At 41.4% G+C, this 20,336-nt stretch overlaps 1 protein-coding gene across 1 annotated transcript in view; it reads right to left on the bottom strand.

The window, feature by feature from the left end:
* Positions 1–1,908: 1,908 nt before the first annotated feature.
* The window catches only part of EEIG2 (EEIG family member 2), an 82,734-nt gene continuing 64,306 nt past the window's right edge, over positions 1,909–20,336 (bottom strand). Inside the window, exons 6-11 of the mRNA XM_026484671.4 lie at positions 17,417–17,520; positions 13,770–13,865; positions 13,438–13,627; positions 13,210–13,337; positions 12,350–12,419; positions 1,909–5,827 (exon numbers count right to left, since the gene is read on the bottom strand). Of these exons, the coding sequence (XP_026340456.2) occupies positions 5,785–5,827; positions 12,350–12,419; positions 13,210–13,337; positions 13,438–13,627; positions 13,770–13,865; positions 17,417–17,520 (631 nt within the window). The 3' untranslated portion in view covers positions 1,909–5,784. The remainder of the gene's footprint in view (positions 5,828–12,349; positions 12,420–13,209; positions 13,338–13,437; positions 13,628–13,769; positions 13,866–17,416; positions 17,521–20,336) is intronic.

A 20,336-nucleotide genomic window follows, 5' to 3' on the forward strand; every position in this document is an offset into this window, starting at 1 on the left:
CTTCTTCGCCTGCCTTGTTGCCGTTCATCTCTTCTCCTTCTCATCCTCCTGTTGTGACTCTGCTGGAATTAGTCAGATTAAGCTCTGAGCATTTTATGGTCTTTCCCAGAAACACGGCATTGCTCCGTACTCCTGTACCTTAGCCTTGACCCAGTCAGATGCTTCACGTTTGTTGAAGAGGCTCTGTTACTATCTTTGTCCAGCCTCATCCCACTGGAAGCCATTTATCATGCTGATCACCCAGTCCTTTCTAGTAGGAATCATCACAGAACAGAGCTGACAATCTTTTATTAATTCCACATTAAAGGAAAGCTATTTACTTAGGGTAAAAGTCTGTGATGCTTCAAAATCTTTTTTGCAAGTATTTCAAATCATGTAAAATTAGTATTGAAAAGGGTCACGTGGTAGGCTCAGAGCATGCGACTCCATCTGGGGGCTGTAAGTTCTAGCCCCATGTTCCGTGGAGAGTTGATTTAAAAAATTAGTATTGAAAAAAATGTATTTTTCCTTTTGTCTTAATCCCATAGAATACTGGGAAAGAAGGGCAGACACACGGTCACTTGGGAGAGTTGAACTGAATCCCTGAAGTTAAATACCACAAGGTGGCACACTTTTCCCACTTACAGGTAATAGCACTCTTGCTTTGAGAACTCCCCGGTGTAAATAAGCTGCAAAGTAACTTGAAGCTTTTTGCAATTATACTTGGAAAATCACTGCTAAAAGGTTTAAAGATCTAGTGGCAAAGTCAGTTTAAGAGAAGTGGTTAAGGAGAAATCTCTAGGAGTCAAGTGCATAGGAACGGGGTCTAAAGTCATTCAGGCGGGAAGGTCTCTGACATTTGTTTCCTTGTCACGTGGGGGCCATATGGAATAGATGTCATCAACTCGGAATGTCCAAAGGTAAGCCTTTTCTGTTTGCCTCCTAAATTTTTGTTACATTGTAATGTGGGATGGATTAACTCCACCTAATATTTCCTATCTGCAGATATAAAGAAAGATTTTTCCATACCAGGTATGTGATATGTAGGTACAGGAGTGAAGGAGTAAAATGTGATGAGGGAGGAAGGAGGGAGGGAAGGAGAGAAAAACACTGGGTGTTGAGGAAAGGGGTAAGTCACAAGAAGGCTGGGCCTGGGAACTCCATGCCTGCGATGAGGGCAGATCAGAGGGCCCTGCCAGCTTCTGCTGTGATCTGGCACGAAGTTATCCCCAACCCACAGGGTCTTTCTGCTTAGCGCACATAAGCTTTCATCATCCACACTGTCCAGGAAAGCCGTGGCAATCTGCAGCGAGATGTGGGCTCAAACCCACACTGAACTAGCGCTCCTTAAATTGCTCTTGTAAGTTTAATATCAGCAGAGGGAATGTGCCGGCACTGTTGTTCCTCTGTGAGGACCTAGTCAAAGGCAGGAACAGTCTGTACAGGGGTGGCACTGAGTATCATTTAGGTGAGGATCTCGCCCTCCAGTAGTGGCATATTGATCGACCATCTTCTGTGTGTCTAACACCAGAATGAAGGCATGTATCAGTGCCGCACGAAGGCAAATTTGGGCTCGACAGGAGCGCTTACTGTGGTATATTCCTAATAGTTCCTGGGTTCTTGCTCGTCACCCAGGAGAGTTCGTGACAATATTATCTCCATCCTTGATTAGAAACAGGTTCAGAAGGGGGCTTGAATTCAGACTCTAGAGCCCATGCTCCCCCCACTGCAGGGTGAAGCTCAGAATTCAAAAGAAGGGTCTTTCTCTGGAGGATTCAAGTCTGTGCTATACCACCTGGTAATAAATGAGGGTTGGACACCCGTGAGGGAGAAGTTATCCTGATCCTTTCATTTACGTTTTCTTACCTTGGCAAGAATCTGACCGATTTCTGACAGAATCTTAACTGACATTTTAAAGTATACACATTGTTAAGTTTAAGATGATTTTTATTGAACAGGTATAAGATTCACCTTTACATTATTACAAATACAGTAAATTTTCTTTGTAAAAAAAAATTCTTGGATTTATAATTGTACAGTAAAACAAAGAAATATATAAATATGAAGGTCATTTTCCAAGTATTAGAACAATACTAATGGAATCACTTCCATAACAGTTTTTTTTCATAAACATTTACATGATTACCCACAAGTTGTATCAACTTCCAGAATAAGATATATTTCCAAAAAACAATCAAACAATATATCCTAAGTATTCCTCTGCATGGGATTTGGTCAATGAATATCAGCAGGAGAATTTTGTTACATATATATATATATATATATATGATGAACATAAACATTTGTAAATGCAGACTATGTTGTCATTGTAAATAAAAAATTTTGCCAGCTTTGTCATATAGGGAGTAGCTAGAGACCACTCACATGACTATTTAAAATATACTGTGTATATATTCTCTTATGAAAAATCACATAATAAGGTAATAAGGCCTTTATTTCCAGAGCAGTCTTTAAACTTACTTCATCCTTTATATTTTTAGACTTTATATTCTTAAACATCTCAGCTACTAAAATTATGCATAGTACCTAAGCCAACACAGAAAGGGCCATTAGTAATTTCAGTTACAGTACTTGACTATATTCACATGACGTACCATCTAAGAGAACTGACCAAGTATAATTTCTGAACTGTCCCAGTTAGACCTGTTAAAATAAAATGCAGCCCCATCATAGAAGCCCAGGCTCTTTTAAGCATTATCATATATGATTATATAAGTGTTACGTAGCCTAACACTTCAGAGTACTTAAATGAAATACTTAATACTGTCAGCTTGAGTTTGCAAAGTGGTCTAGTTGGCGTGGCAATCTCAGTCTAACGTTACTTCTGGATGTTTTATGTTTTGGTTGGAGGTTAGCTGAAGATTTGTTTTCCTTCTAGTAACAAATGGGCTAAGTGGTGGACCTTGATTGCTCACGGTTTTTCCGCAAAAGCAAAACAAAACAGAAGAATCTAGTTTGGATATCATTGCTCTGGTGGTATTTTCCTGGAACGATGGTGGACTTTAGGATTCTTGGTCAAGACTTACTCAGATTTTAAGTACTAATCCACAACAGTTGGTGAATATGGAAGCCTTCCACACCACAAAGGGGAGTCAACTATCAAAATGCAAACTGACGGCCCAGGGCTGCTCTGCCCGTGCTACCCCAGACATCCTCTCTGGTCCCAGTTACCAGCTCCAGTCACAGGAAGTGGGCTTCTGACCAGCCTCTGTATTTCCCTCAAACAGGGTATTTAAGACTTCCTTATCTGACCACAAATAAATAGCTTTAATATACCATTAATCTTTCTCTAGGATAGGATTAGAAAAAGACAATGTTATACATTTGCAAATTCTCCAAGACTGGGTGGTTTGAAATTTGACTTTAATACTTAAAGACCAGTTTATTAAGATCTAATTTTTCAAATCCAATTTTCTCAACGCCAAATGGAACCAAAAGTGCACTTCGTATTTAAAAAGCAATTTTAAAAAATAGCTACATGGTTAAGATATAGCTAAACAGTACATGCTCTAAGAAAACCCAGGAAAGTAAGGCAGACATTTAAGCAAATTTTAACAAATATTTCCAGAGGGCCGTGAATAAATGTGGTTGCAAAGCATGCCCACCACTGCCACACAAAAGAAAATGAATGCAGACTTGTGCTGACTTTTCCCTCATCGATGTTTCTATTAAAATGATTTCCTACTACATAAATCAAGATGTATCTGGTGGCTGCTAAAATTATAGAGGCATGATTCTTAGCTTTTCAAGATCTCTACATTTTGTTTTTAAAAAATAATTCTCCATCCTTTTAAATACTGAGAGCCCGTCTTGTATAAAGTTGTCAGGCGGAGGGCAGGCAAGGATAAGACGGGCAGTGCCTGGATTACAGTACCTTTTACATATCTGAAGAATGTCCTCACTGAACCTCGCTTACAATCGATGGTTTTTTATCATTTTCAAAATGGCAAAATTATTTGCAGAAGTGCCAATAAAAAATATAGCCTAGAAATAATATTTTGAAAATAGAAAAATACCTTAGAACATGTCATAAATATCTCTAAACACTAGTTTCATATCTATTAAAAACTTTGACCCTCCCCCACCCCCATAATATATAATGGATGGATCAGCTCACTTGTTAATCACAGAGAACAAGCAAGTCTTTACCACTTAAGCTAAGGTTTCCTTGGTTAGACTAAAATGGTCAGGTCAATTTCTTTTCACGTCAAAATAAAATAACAAAAGTATTACTAATGAGTCAGAAACCCTATCTCTCAACATTCAAAACATTCTAAAATGGGGTTTCACCTTTTTAAAAATACCTATTTGCAACAGAACTGGATTAATTTAGAATACCCAATCCTTGAAATGTTAAAAAACCCAAAACCCTAACATGAACTACTAAAATTTTTCCAAAGCTCTACATTTGGACATTGAAATATTTTAATATATTTTCCCCTTACTTTGCCAACACAAATATACCTAGACCAAAGTTATTCTAACATATTGCGGTTTTTTTTTGGACACAGTTTTGAAAGTAAGGACTGGGAATTACTGGTTCTACAGAATCTGCATTTTTCTTCAGGGACTGAGTGACTCCAAGAACATTAAAACTTGTCATGAAAGACCAGAAAAACTTCCCACCTGATAAAAAGATGGTCTGCTGAGCTTGTTAAACTGGATCCAGATCAGATATTCTTACCTTTAAAGCTACACTGGATTATGTTATATTCTACTGTCTCAAAACAACTACTGTTACAGTAAAGAAAAAAACATAGCTTCCCATTGTGGGGAGTTTAAAATAGAAAACCACGAGTCCATGTCAGTAATGTCAAGCAGCTGTCCCCTGTCTTATCTGCCACTTCCCTGGAATAACTTTCAGTTTCAGAAAGAAGTCTGAACTTACACAGAAAAGGCCACTGTTTCTGATCATGCTACAATTTTCCTCCTGTTCTGAATTCAGACTCCTGAAGCCAGCAGATACTACTCAGTTAGAACAGCTCTTAAGGTGCCTTACGGGAGCCTAACCTATTAAGCATTAAACTTACCTTGAATCTCATCTATAGTGCTAGTCGGAGTTCTGCAGCTCATCTAACATTCACTAGTAACAATACATGTTGCGTAATAATGGCATTACACTCATTCACATATCTCAGACTTAAACACACTTACTCCATTTGTGACGGATACGGTGAGAATTGAGCATTCTACGTGTTTAAATAGTATAACATTTTCCCCCAAACATGAACACCCAAACTTTATATCAATTATTTAATCAAGAAGAATTAATAAACAGTACAATACTGTAGGTAGGATAGAATATGGAAGATTTCCTTAAGAGATTATAACTATCTGGACAGAATTTATAGGGTTCAAATGATTCACTTATTACCTCCCAAACATTCAACTTAAATAATCCGAGCCCAAACCTGTTGAGCACCTCGACTACAGGTTTTATACTTCAGTATGGAAACATACGCAGACGGAGAGCCTCGTTTTCCGCACCTGGAGGTTCTGAATTTTCATTAGCCTGTGCAGTGGCCGCAGAAGCCACGTGCAGCTAGCGACGTGTGGCCCAGCACCTGGACGCTACAGTTCTGATGTTCCCTTTCGGTGGGTGGGACAGGATGGTGGTGGGCACTTTCCCAGAAGAAATCGGTGTTGGCTTTCCTCTGAATAGAGGAACATGCTTCATCTGTAAACTATGTTCATTTTCTCCTAAGTGCTTGAATGAAGTGCCTCGACAGCTTGACTGCCCACGTCTCACACCCCCAGGGAAGCTGCAGTTCACCAGCTTGACTTCTAGCGTTTGATTACAACTTGTTCATAAGCTCCGGACCCCACCCTACAACAGGAGGGGAAAAAAACCACTTGAAGGTCTTGAGCTGTAATGCTTGAAACTGTTCTAGTTAACCTTGCCCTCCAAAAGATAGTGCGTTAGGCATTTTCTACTAGATTTGATTTCCACACAGTTGAAAGATCTCACAGACAGAAAATACTTGAAATATTAAATGTTTATCATCAGTACATTGGATTAGTCACATTTATCCCTACCGTGACCTAGTATTGTTCCTAAATCTTAACCTGTGGCAAGACATCTTTTCTTGAAACACATTTATACATAAATCCTAAAAATCAATCTCATCCAAGAGTACATACTGACTGGCAATTTACCCAGGGCTTGCAGAGTTACTACGTGATTGTTTTTAGTGTGTGGTGTCTTAATGTACCTTTCTAGAAAGTGCAAGAATTCTTTTAGTCAACATGACAATGTCTTTATTTTATTTTTTTAAAGATTTCATTTATTTGAGAGAGAGAGAGAGCTAGAGAGAGCATGAGCGGGGGGGGGGGGAGGGAGAAGGAGAAGCAGGCTCCCCACTGAGCAGGGAGCCTAACATGGGGCTTGATCCTAGGACCCTGGGATCATGACCTGAGCTGAAGGTGGACACTTAACCAACCGACAGCCACCCAGGCGTCCCCATGCCAATGTCTTTATACATGGTCAGTAATGTAAATTATACCAGTATAATACAGATTTAAAGTGAAGTGATTTTTTTTCAAGATTTATTAGAGAGTGTGAGAGCAGGGGGAAGGGCAGGGGGAGAGAGGGGGAGGGAGGGAGGGAGAGAGAGGGGGAGGGAGGGAGGGAGAGAGAGAGTGAGAGAGAGAAACAGACTTCCTGTTGAGCATGGAGGCTCGATCCCACAACCTTGAGACTACGACCTGAGCCGAAATCAAGAGTTGGGTGTTGAACTGACTGAGCCAGCCAGGTGCCCCTAACGTGAAGTGATCTTGAAGAAGGGTATATTTCTTCATTAGCTTGGTTTGTGGTACACTGCTGGCTGTCCCCCTAAATCTATCCTCCCCCTCTTCATGGTTCTGGCTACAGGCTGTACAGACTTCTCAGCTAGAGGCCACATTTCCTAAACTCCTTTGTTGACAGGTGTTAGCATGTGACTCGGTTTCCCTCCCCATGGAACATGAATGGGGATGTGTCAACTTCTGTCTCACTTGCTTAAAGAGAAATTGCTTGCTCTGGACTGGTAGCCATCCAAGTTTGACAAAAGGTAGGGAAGATGGTGAAGGCAAAATGGAGGGGACTTGGGTCAGTGAATCACCTTTTGAGGCAAAGCTGTCTCATCAGCCTGGCCACTGTATTTTTGGTTATCTTTGTTATAGCAGCTTAGCCTTTGCCCTGATATTCTAGGTACTGACTGACCTCTATTAACGAAATATGGAGAATACTAAAAACTTAAAATTTGCAAGCTTTGTGACTAAAACATATTTAAATGAAGTAATGGCCTCATCAACAGAAGGTTTGTTACTGCTGATGTACCTAGTACCTTGTCCCTATGTTATAATGGAATGAACACACATGTTCCCTCTATTGTTTCTTCATCTGGGAGGATAAAGGTTTTCTACAAGTCTATAAAAGCACAGTGTCTTTCTGATGGCAGCTGGGTTTATTTTTAGGTGAGGATCCTTGAGCCCTCCTGAGTAAGCAGGAGGGGAGCTGAGGAGGTGGTGTTGCGTGGAGGGGAGGGTATTATGGCTTCAAGTTATCACCAGTACCCATCTCCTCCTGTGTCAAGATGCCAGGGGCTACACTACCTGACCATTTCACTCTGCGTATGCCCAACATCAGTAAGACCAGAAGCAGCCACCATGACGATGCCAGGGGCTACACTACCTGACCATTTCACTCTGCGTATTCCCAACATCAGTAAGACCAGAAGCAGCCACCATGATTGATCTCTTCCCATATGGAATCTTAAGAGGAAATTCTAAAAAATGGGAGTAATGTACTGGTTACCAGACCACTGTGGACTGAATTGGACTTTTCAACTGACTGCTCAGAGGCTCCTGGTCTTACAGATTCATTCTGCAGAAGAAACAGGAACATTCTCAACAGAACACCTGTGAACATTCATTCACAGCTACAGACAATCCGAATTTGAAGGGACCTTGCTGAGCGCTGCCCCTGCACACTGGCTTTCAGAGGCCCTAAAATGGTTCTACTCTGGCAATGATGGAGTAACAGGAACCACTTTCCCTCCTGCTTTAAATAACTAGAACATTTTTATAGCACATGTAAAACAACAGTTTCACACACTAGACAACAGGCAGTACAGGACCGGTCCTGAGAGAAGGGAAATCAAGGAAGAAAGTCCAAAGCGGTTTCCTTCAGGGTCCTTCCAGCCTGCAGTGCAGGGAGAACCCCAACACAGCCAGGTGGTCTTTCTGAGTGTGGGGGTCAGAGGTCAGACTGGGGGCGAGAATCTGTAGGTGAGGATAACAGAAGGAAGGGCAGGTAAAAATAATGACCGGAGAATTTCCAAGTTTGAGGAAAACTGTAAACCACAGATCCAAGAAGCTCCATGAACCCCACGCAGAATAAACACAAAGAAAAACACACCACGGCACATCATAACCAAACTGCTAAGAACCAGTGATAAAATCTTAAAAATGGCCAGAGATGAAAGATAAATCACACAGAGGAAGAGAAACAAATGAAAGACTTTTTGTCAGGAACTAAATGTCTCCAAGGCAAGCAAGGAGTGCAACCCCGCAACCTCTGCAGGCATCCCTGGGCTGGTCAGGCTGTTTCCACCAGGCTTCAAGTGGATTACTGGGGATATGCCTCCCCAGGTCTCTACTGCTTGTTGCTCTGTTCTCTTCAGTCTCATGGGTTCACTTTCTTAGCGAGGTATGTATGGTTCTTGCGCCTCTTCAGTGCCCGAGTAAACAATTCTAGTTTCGTCTTGTGCTGCCAGTTTCTCTCTCAGACTAGATCTAATGCTAACACATCCGTTTCTCTGATACACACCGACGAGTGACAGAGAGCCTACGTATGCAAGTACTGTGCTGGGCACTTCACGATGCTCTGCAAGAGGGACCGTTAATTAGTGCATGTTAAGCACCCGAGTGTTTCCTGCATGCCAGATTTTGTTTTAGTCATTTCCCTCTGTTAGCTCACTTAATTTAAGCCTTATAACTCTTATGAGGTGGGTTCTGTTACCGTCACTATTTTGTAGGGAGGAGACTGAGGCAGAGGGAAGTGGGGTAACTTATCGAAGACGCACGGCTGATACTCGGTGGAGCCTGGGACTGAACCCAGGGAAGCCAATTCCAGAACCTGCGTCGTTAACCCCAGCGGCGTGTCTTTTTGTGGCAAGAAAGAGATATAATTTGTCAGCGTTATAGCCAAGCCGGGTCATGGTGGCTAAGCCAGGAATGAAACCCGTGTCTGACTGCACGGCCCATTCTGCTCAGCCTTCCTGCGGCATGTGACATTAGTCATGTACTTCAACCCCTGATTCTCACTTCAGGCTTTCATGCATTGGGTGAGGGTTCTTCTAACATTCGTCTGGAAAGGGGGTGGGACCCAGAATTATGAATGCCTTTAGAGCCTAGGTTCTAGATTATCTCTCAAATGGAAATTATTTTTCTTTCCTCTTAATAACAACAATATACACAACTAGCATGTACTCAGGGCTGTCCATGGGTTAGGCACTGTGTTAAATACTTTACGTAAGTTATCTGACTTAATCCTCAGTCAAATCCTGTGAGTTAGGTAACATTTATCCCTCCCATTTTTCAGGTGAGGAAAAGAAGCCTTACGGAGGTTGGTAACATCAGTAAAGCAGCTAGGGTGGAAGTCTGACGTGGACCCTGCACAGTCTGAAACGAGAGGAGAGACAGCCTGTGCGTTTGAGCCTTTACTATCTGGTTCCAGCTGTATTGCTTGCTGTTCCTCCACCTAAATTAATCATTGATAGAGCTTACTGAGTATATCATATCATTTACTCTTTAAAAAATCAATCCCATGATTATCCCCTCTTTTCAACAGGGGTAACTAAAATTCCATCGAAGTTAAAAGATTTACCGAGGACCCCAAAGTAGCCTGGCTAGGATAGGAACCCAAACTCTTTAACTCAAAAACACATGTTCCCTCTACTATACTTATCACCGTCCTCATAAATGTTCTTTTTCTACCTGTTCCTTGCTACTAGTCTCTCCTTGCTCCGATCCGCCCCCCCCCCCGCCCTCCAAATTATGGCTAGTTTTCTAAAATGCCCATCTGATAGATCACTTTCCTGCAAAGAATGATCAAACTGTACACAGGATAAAAAAAGGTAGTAAACTCTTTGCTATGGTGACAGAGGTCATTTACAACCTGGCTTGGAGACTGTTGCCAGCCTCATGTCCCACAGCTCCCTTCCCGTGCCCCCTCCTCAGAAGTACGGATTCACTGGCAACTCCCTAAGTAGGTTATACTATTCACAAGCTAGCAAGGTAGGGTGGCTAGCTACCATGAATGCATTTGGACTCAAAGAGACGGGAGTTTCAATCTTGGTTTTACCACTTACTAGTTTTTAGGCTTTGGGCAAGTTACTTTAACCTCTTTGTTTTCTCTTTTTAAAAACTAATAATAGTACTTTGTGAGTACTGAAAGAGGTAACGTAAGAACTGAATGAAACATATATATGTGCCTGGTATAACAAATAAATGCTCAATAAGTGTTATCTATAATTATTACATATTTACTATTACATAATTTATAATTATTATGCCTATAAGTTCATTCTATTTGACCCTATTACCAGGAATACTTGTCTTCCTCATATCCACCTGTTAACCCCCAATTACCTTTTAATTCTCCCCAAGACTCTCTTCAGGTGTCGACTTTCTAGGAAGTTTTCTCTGTGTGAGTGAGGTCCCATCTCTGTTCTCTCTGTTTCCTCTACTTCTCTATATTATAGTACTTATTATACTGCTGTAAATTTTAGTTTGTCTATCTCACTTGCTACAAAGAGTCCGATAATAAATATTTTAGGCTTTGTGGGCCATTGTGATCTCTACATACCACTCAGCTCTGCTACTGGGGCATCAAAGCAGCCACAGATAACACATAAATAAGTGCTGTATTCCAACAAAACTATTTTTACAAAAATAGGCACTGGGCCAACTTGGCACACAGGCTGTAGTTTGCCAACCCTATGTGCTAGGAACATAAGCTAGCTGAGGGTGAACGGGGTCTTTCTCCTTTGCATCCTTACCCATAACTTGGCCTAATATAATGAATGGATAAGTCAGTGAGAGTTAATGAAAACTATAAATTGTGCTTATATCCTCTAAAAACCCCAGTTTAAAATAACTATTTCCTCATAGTCTCTTTATATGTCCCTCTCTTACCTATCACATCTGATTGTAGATATTTACTGTATCCTTTGTATCTTTTAGACCCTGCAATGTGCTAGACACACAGGAGGTGCTCAGTAAGAGGAGTATTGGTGGAACAAATGAATGAGACTTCTTTCAGGCTCTGAGCATTAGATAATAAAATAACTGTCTCGGACCGAGGGGGCTCCCTAACACAACTCTGACTTATCCTGGAACTTTACATAAATATTACACAGAAATACCGAGTATCGGGGGTGCATATCAGGGCAGAGATCAGAATTCCTCAAGTGTTCTGAGCATCGGTGCTCACGACTATTTGCTGCAGGGCTGGGAATCAGAATGGTAAGTCTGGCAGGTGCCTTTTCTTCATCTGAATCTGAGACTCCCAAAATGTTTGGTTTTTCTGAACTGTTCTTAGTATGTATGTTAGACTCTTTTAGGGTGGAGAAGAGGGGAGTACAAAAAAGGTTAATACCAAGTGTATGCTGTTGAGTGGCTGTGTGACTGCTCACAACAGACAAGAGCACTGACTGAAGTGTAATTCTGCTTTGCTCTTTCTAAAATATCAGACTAAGAACTCTCTTCTTTCTTTTCCTTCCTTCCTTCTTTCCTTCCTTCCTTCTTTCCTTCCTTCTTTCCTTCCTTCCTTCCTTCCTTCTTTCCTTCCTTCCTTCCTTCCTTCCCTCCTTCCCTTCTTTCTCTTCCCTCCCCTCCCCTTCCCTTTCTTTCAAGATTTTATTTATTTGTCAGAGAAGGCGAGAGAGCAAGTGCACAAGCAGGGGGAGAAGCAGGCTCCCTGCTGAGTAGGAGGCCTGATGAGGGGCTCGATCCCAGGACTCTGAGATCATGACCTGAGCCAAAGGCAGATGCTTAACCAACTGAGCCACCCAGGCGCCCCCTAAGAACTCTTTTCTAAACATCCCTTTTCATTGCATCTTGCCCAATGCTCTTCCGGTCCTCTACTAATACATTCTAAAAACACATTTAAGAAAGTCAACACATAAACATATAATTTCAAACATACTCAAGGAAAACTCAGAGCTGTAATTCTTCTCATGGAAGCACTGTATGTGTCTTCTAGCCTCAGTTATAAACTTTGTACCCTTCATCTTCCACTCAAGAAAATTTAAAAGAAAAAGGCAGTGTATTCTTTATTTAATAAGATACTACCTGGATTACATACCTATTTGGAAGATGATGGCTGCCGAAGGTCGTACTTCCTCCAGGACCCACAAATAACCTCAGGCCTTCCTCTGCAATTCACATGTAAAATATTTGTTATAGGTACACTTATCAGATTATTGTCAAATAATATTCTTATTGTACTCAATTCATATTTTACATTTTAGTTTTATTAAAGAAATAAAAAACTTAAAAAGCTACGGGCATGTTTTCAAACAGGCAATTAGAAGATCTCCTCATAGTTATTTCTCATCAACTTCCCTAAAGCTATTTTTCTTTCAAATGGAGTAAAGAAGACATCTCTTCCTATAAATTTCCACAAGTAAGGTTTAATTATTTCTCTTTACAACCAGTTACATAGTGAAACTAAGTCCATTGTTAACTGCTCTCTCTTCACACCAACGTGAATAATTATACCTTTCAAACTGGTGGCACGTGCATTTTCAGCCTCAGTGAAAATGCTGAGGAGGGAATAAAGGATTCTGTTATTCGCTATCCTCTCAAGATCACCACCCAGCCTTCCACGTTGCACAGTGATGTGAAGCGCCTGTGTCCAGTTATGTCAAACAGACGGGGACATCTGCCATAAGGTACACAGACACGGTGGATGTTGAGGCGCACACAATACAACCTTCCTTTAAAACTGATGTTTTTAAACTAAAGTTCATTCTCTTCTAAATTTAATATCCATTCCTGGAAATAAATGAGCTACAAAGTTATCTTCAGATTTTCATGGGCAATCAAATTTATTTTGCCAATGTGTAACAGTCAGTGTGATGTAGGGCCCCTTTCCTGTTGAGCACACGGACCACACGAACCTGGGCTGCAGACATCTATGTACATTTAATGTTACCCACACACCTTCTGCACTGGAGTCTAGGCTGAAGTCTTGACTCTGTAGTATTTTCTCCACAATATCATCTGCATCCACTCTGGTGTCATCAACTCGCTTCAGCTGAGACTCTACAGAATCTTGCTTCACTGGGCATCTTGGAAAACAATTAAAAACATTTTTCCCCTCCTTTTCCTTATGTTACGAGAACAAAGTTGTTTTTTTTCTCCCCACTTAAACACAGACCGGAAGGATACCTGTTGAGCAGTTCTGAAGCTGTATCTTCTTTGCTGGCTGTATCAAGATTTGGATCAGCTATTTTTTGCTCAATTTCATCACACGGCTCCAGAATGCTTTCAATTCCGGTTGATGTGCTTCCCACCGAGGTGTTTCTCCTGTGGCACAGCTCAGAAAAACTGGATGACCGGGAGTGGCACGAGCTATACCCTATCGGAGAAAATGCTTTGGATGAAATAACGAATATCAAATACACTATAATCAAGCATTCTTCTTCCACACCCCAGCAATTCCACATAACCCTTTAGCGCAGTAAATGTCTAAGGAATTCAACCTCACTGTTAGCCTCTACCTGATACTTTCGACTGCTGGCTTGCATAGCTTGATGTTCTGGAATGTCCACAGGCACCAAGTTCATCTGGAACAGAGGCACTCTTTGTTGAAAGATCTGCAATGTCATAACGCGATGTTACTACGACCGCCGACAAGTCAATGGTCAGTTTGTATTCTCATCTGCAGATTTTATGAAGGCCAAGTTCATTATCAAGAAAAATTAGTTACAAAGTGAAAGAGACCCTTTTAAATTGGTACAATGTCAACTGCATTGCAAAAAATACAAAAAACTTAAATACCTTAGTTTATTGAAGAAATACAGTTGTTTTCATAAGATTTAACAGCATTCTATCTTAAATAAAACCATCGCAGCTTTTACGTTCGGCATTTCTCTAATAAAAATGAGTTGGATGTATTCTTATACTCACAAAATAGCCAGATTTTTGTGTGCTTTTTGAGGCAATCTTGCTCTCAAAAAATCCATCCCAGCAGTAAACTAAAAAGCACTTTGTTACTTTAATGTTAGTGCTGCTAGTGCTAGGCTATAATTTGGGCAAATGTCTGTGGTTGAAATCAACACAGCATGGAATGTAGCAGTGAGAATAAAAGTTTTCAGGAATTGATTATAGTATTCAGTTTCAAAGTAAATGTACAAAAAAAAAAAACACTCCAAGAAAACAAAACACAAAAGCCCCAAACCAAAAAACAACCCAGTGTCAAAGCCATTACTAGCAGTTCCCTGATAATATGCCTATTCCAGATGCCAATTACGTATTTCCAGAACGAGGTTCCTCAAAATGCAAAACTGCGGCCATTTTCATTAGCGTGAAATATTTGGAAACTAGAACTATTTTTCACTTAGAAGTAAAAGGAAACCAACCTAGTAACACAGCAATTATAGCAGCAGTTCTATAAATGATACTGGATGCAGCCGGACCAAGAAATGCTGCCAAACAAGGAAGCTACTGGAGCGACCTGGCCCTGCTGCAAAGGTTTCTCACTTCTGGACAGGCCATAAGCTATAAATCCAAACCAACATCCCTTTATAGTGGTCCTAAACACAAAAGTGAGCTATAGCAAGATTGAAACCCAAAGTGTTGGTTCATATCAAGAATTATATAGGACTAACCTTTTACTCTGAGAGTTGGCTCAGATTTTAATTCATCCCTTTATCTGTTGGTTTTCAAAATGTATTCATTCAATATTTATTTATTTATTTATTTATTATTTATTAAGCTGTAATTATTTATTAAGCTGTAACCAAGTCAGGTGCCCAATAATATAATATATAAGATATAGGGGGTACAAAATAAATGCTCAGAGTTTAGAGGTAGAAGTGGTTACAGTACCATGTGGCAAGCACTGAGGAAGAGTTATTAAGAGCTTCAAAGGACAAGTACATTGAACACAACCTGGTAGCGGGGGCAAGACCTCATAGAGGAGGCTAAGTCTAGGTCTTTAACCACACAGAGGAACTCCTTGGCAAGACTTGATGGGGAAAAGCATGCCTGTCTCATTTGCAGAGAGCAGACAGCTACAGTCAGAACATTGGGTAGTTGGGCAGGTATGACTGAAGGGAAAAGAGAGATGAATAGGTGCCTGGTAGTGAGGGACTTTCAATGGGTTTATTTTTATTTATTTATTTTTTAAAAGATTTTATTTATTTATTTGACAGAGAGAGACAGTCAGTGAGAGAGGGAACACAAGCAGGGGGAGTAGGAGAGGAAGAAGCAGGCTTCCCGCGGAAGAGCCTGACACGGGGCTCGATCCCAGAACTCCGGGATCGCACCCTGAGCTGAAGGCAGACGCCTAACGACTGAGTCACCCAGGCGCCCCTCAATGGGTTTAAAGAAGGAAATAATTGAGTGACTTTAAGCAAGGGTGTGATGTGACCAAACCCACATCATGGCAACAGGATAGGATGGACTGTGCGTGGAAGAGTGAAGGTTTTCACAATAACCCATCTGAGAGTGACAGGTGGCTAGCAGGCACAAGTGGCAGGGCTTGATAGCCGAGTACATGAGTGTGCAAGGATAAGGAGACAGAAGATGTGGGAGGAAGGGTTAGGAAGACTTGGGCCAGGTGTGGGGACCCTGAGGTGCCTGAGGACGCCCGGTCACCATGCAGTGAATTGCTCCTGTGCCCCTGGACATACAAAGACAAGTAAGACCCGATCAGGAAGAACGTGGAGTCTGGCTGAGGAGAAACAAACAGATGGATTTCAGAATATGGAACATGAAGTGGACCTTCCCAGAAAGCATTTGGAAATGTGCACCTGGAGTTTAGCAGGGAGGTCTGGAGGCAACACAGATTTGTAAATCAAAGTGTTTGATACATATTTACATGATCCATTTACATTTATGTGCTACATCCAAGGGCATAGAGGATACTGCCCAGGAACAGTGAGGGGAGGGAACTGAACTCTGTGGAACATCAGTATTTAAGAGGAAGGTGGAAGAAGATGAAGAGGCCTCCAAGAAGCTAGAGAAGGAAAGGTCAGAGAGGCGGAAGCCAAAGGAAAAGAAGGCTTCAAGAAAGAGTAAATGGTCAAGTCAGGTGAGACCAGAAAAAATGCCCACAGGATTTGATAGTCATGTTACTGGAGACATCAAGACAGGGAAGAAGACAGAAGCCAGGCGGCATATGTATTTAGGAATAAATGCACAGTATATTCTTTCTAGATGTTTGTTTCTAAAAGGTGTGAAAGAGCAAAGGGGAAGATGGAGAAGCAGGGGAGGGGAGGCTGCAGGAAGAAGAGCACGAACCCACAGAAGAGCAGCAGACAGAGGATGTAGGGCCAGTGAGGTGTTTTTTTTTAAACAAAGAATTCAGAATATTTAAATACTGAAGAGAAGGAGCTAATGGAAACATTAAAAGTATGCAAAGGATTCACTGATCCTAAATCAGGAGATGTAGTCCTTATTATCCACAACAAACCTTGTCTTTGCAACTCTAGAAAGGTGGTGAAAATGTTAATCGCATCACTACACCTTTCTTTTCATTCTTTCAAATAATAACCTCGCTCACAAGAAAGGAAGAGAAGAAAGGAAGCTCCTAAGTCCTTCTTCTTCAGCCAGCTTAACATTTTCCCCACCCTGCTTTTAATTCCTGGAGCAGATTCTGACTGTGGCTGGGGGTCTGCCTGGAGACGTGGCTCTCAAGGTGTGGCCCAGGGCCCAGCAGCATCCGTATCTCCTGGGAACTCAATAATGCGATTTTTAGGCCCCAGCCCCGATCCACCCAATCAAAACCTCTAGCAGCAGGTTTAACAAGCCCACCAGGTGACTCTGATGTACACTCATGTTTGGGGACCACTGACAGAGGAAAAGTGATCCAGGAAGGAGAAGCAACACCTGACAGGTGGCTGGCGGATTGCTGGGCATGTGGAATGGGCAAACTCCTGCGGTACCCCACTACATCTGTAGGGGGCAGAAGTACACAGTGGGAGTGTGTGTCACTGCAACATTTAGCTCTTAATCTGTCAGGGCCTAACATTTTAGACAAATGAAGCATTGGCTTAACCAAAAACTGCATAATTAAAACTCTGCTGATAATTATTGGCCCATTTCATCAAGCCATCTACCCACAGAATTTTAAATCTGGGTGGGACTTTGGGCATCTTTTAGGATGTCAAGTCGTACAAATGAAAAAACCACACACCCATACCTGCTATTCCAAGATGGATTTTGAGAGTCTCTCCACCCTTTCTATCTTCTTCCAGAGACTCAGATTCACCAGCAATTGGTATAGACATCGATGTAGAAGGAGGCCTATAAATAAATATTTCTAAGAATCAGAACTTGATTGATGGGCGAATCTGAAAACTTGAAACAGTGTTAAAGATGGGTTGTAGAGTCAGTACACAGCCTTAGTAAGGTGGCTGCTTCATGTTACCTCTTTGAGGGTGAGCGTAATAAAAATCAACGAATACCGTATGAGCTTCCTCAAAAGTGGAATAAGATTCATGAGGGGAAGAAAGGATTTTTACTCAGCAGGAAATGTGAGACCAGAAAGGGCACTGCCCTCACGGAGTCTGGGAAAGGGAGAGGGGCTCTGTCCGTGCGTCCCCTGCACCATGAGTGGAGGATGCTTCAACCGTCACCTCTCAGACGGCGCAGGGAGGAGTCTGAGGCAGAGGAGGGGCACCAGGCTCCTTTGCATCTGAGGTTGGGGGGGGGGGTTGTATCACACCTCCCGCTCCAGGTGCCTAAGCTCTCTTGTTGGCTCTGCTAACTTCTTAAATGGTACCCATGGTTTCATCTTTTACCTTCTTCTCTGTAAACAGCTCACCTGCCCCAGGAGGAGTCCGTAAAGAACTCCAGTTGTTTGGATCTGCTTTCAGGCTGGATTCTCTGGGGTAGGTGATGGATAGATTTTCATTGGCTAATTCAAGGCTCCTATCTCCATATGGAAGCTGTGAAGCAGGGAGGGGCAAGTTCGAGTTCTAACAAGAGCCTTTTTTTTTTTTTTAAATAAAACATCCCTAACCTATTGAGGTTGATAATCTAGAAAAAAAATCACATCTTCCTAGAGACCATCCCTTGGTGACCTGAGGTAAAATAGAAAGGTGGCTGAAGGGATCATGAAGCTGACCCGCTATGTGGCGATTCTCTTTTTGTTTCTGTTATTTTCTATTTATTGAAATTCAAAACACACTAGCAGAGTACCTCCAAAATAAAGATTAGTAAATAAAACTAAAAAAGTATTTCCAAAATAAAGATGACCAAAAATTAGCCTGAGTATATTAGTTATCTCTTGCTGCTGTAACACATTACCACACACTCAACACAAATTTATTATCTTACATTTCTGTAGGTTAGAGGTCTGACATAGGTTCCACTAGACTCAAATCAAGGGGCTGGCAGGACCACATTCCTCCTTGGAGGCTTTAGGGGAGAATCTGTTCCCTTGTCCACTCCAGCTTCCAAAGACCACCTGCATTCCTTGGCTCATGGCTCCTTCCTCCATCTTTAAGGCCAGAAAGGTTGCATCTCTCTCTGACTGTTCTGTACTTCACATTTTCCTCTGACCCTGACACTCTTTCAATTACCTTTTCCCTTGAATTATACCTCCTCCCTTTAAGGACCCTTGGGATATATTGGGCCCATCTGGAGAACCCAGGATAATCTCCCTATTTGAGGTCAGCCAATTAGTACCTTAATTCCACCTGCCACCTAATTCTCCTTTGCCATTTAACCCAACACATTCAGCTTCTGGGGATTAGGACATAGACATCTCGGGTGGGGGACTAATGCCACACCAATGCCATACATTAAATACACCACAGTTTAATATTTTCGTGACAGTTCAATAATTGTCATTCAGCTGCCTTAATCTACAGAATTTATCTTTTTAATCTATATAAGACATTAAACCGGCCAGATGCAGCAGTAACAAAAAAATGTAAAGCAATATAAAACAAACTGTACATTTCAGAGTAGTGGTTATTTGTGTGCTTATGCTCATATATATATATAGAACTATACATGTATACACGTGTATATGTGTATATACTATGTGTGTACATATGCTATGTGATAATTCTTAAATTCTTACTATATTATCTCAGTAGAATCCCCAGGCTATTCAGGTCCTTGAAGACAGAGACATTTAAGATTGCTATTAAATCTATTTAATTTACAGATTATTTCTATCCTAAGATCTTCTAAATTCCAAAATTGCATATCCTGTTGGGATATTTTCTTTTTTTAAAAAAATTATCTATCTATGTATCTATAACATGAATAGGGTGGAGGATGGGGAGAGGCAGAGGGAGACAAAGAATCTTACGCAGGCTCCACACCCAGCGCAAGCCCAACATTGGGCTTGATCTGAGATCCAGGAGCCTGAGATCATCACCTGAGCCCAAGTCAAGAGTTGGATGCTTAACCAATTGAACCACCCAGGCGCCCCCTGTTGGGAAATTTTCAAGTATGTGTCCTGCAACTACTTTGAGGTCACTGTATCTCCAACTAAAGCCATCCTCTTTTCCCAAATCTGCTTTCTTCTTGTATTCCCCAGCTCCGAATGCCATCACGGTCCATAAAATAACCAAAATTAGAATCCTAGATGCTGCCTCTGGGTCCTTCCTAGTCGCATTTCTCCATATTCAATCAGTTTCCAAATCACACAGATTCTCTCATATTTTTCTATTCATCATCTCTTCTCAGCCTCCACTAATTACTTCAGTTTGGTCTTCTTTGTACCTTATGACCACAAGAGTCTCCTCACTAGTCTGCGTCCCTCAATCCGTGCTACTGTCACTGTGGTCCTTCTCAAGTGTGCATGTGAACATGTTATTCTTTGATTTAAAACACTTCAGTAGCACCTTCCAGATAAAGCTCAAACTCCTTAGAATGGTAATACAAGGCCCTCTGCAGTCTGGCCTAGACCTATCTCTTCAATTGCCAAAGGCTGGATTTTTAAATAATGTAAAATAATAGTGGGAAAAAAAACCCAATCCTGCATTCAATATTCCATAAGAAAAATAATATGCAGAACAAATACACGTACAAAGAATGGAGTCTACAGTCACAGTCATTAATCATTGATGATGACTCATGCCCGCCTGTCCTATCTTTTTAAT

The sequence above is a fragment of the Ursus arctos genome, unplaced genomic scaffold (assembly GCF_023065955.2).
Source record: "Ursus arctos isolate Adak ecotype North America unplaced genomic scaffold, UrsArc2.0 scaffold_12, whole genome shotgun sequence".
Classification (NCBI taxonomy): domain Eukaryota; kingdom Metazoa; phylum Chordata; class Mammalia; order Carnivora; family Ursidae; genus Ursus; species Ursus arctos.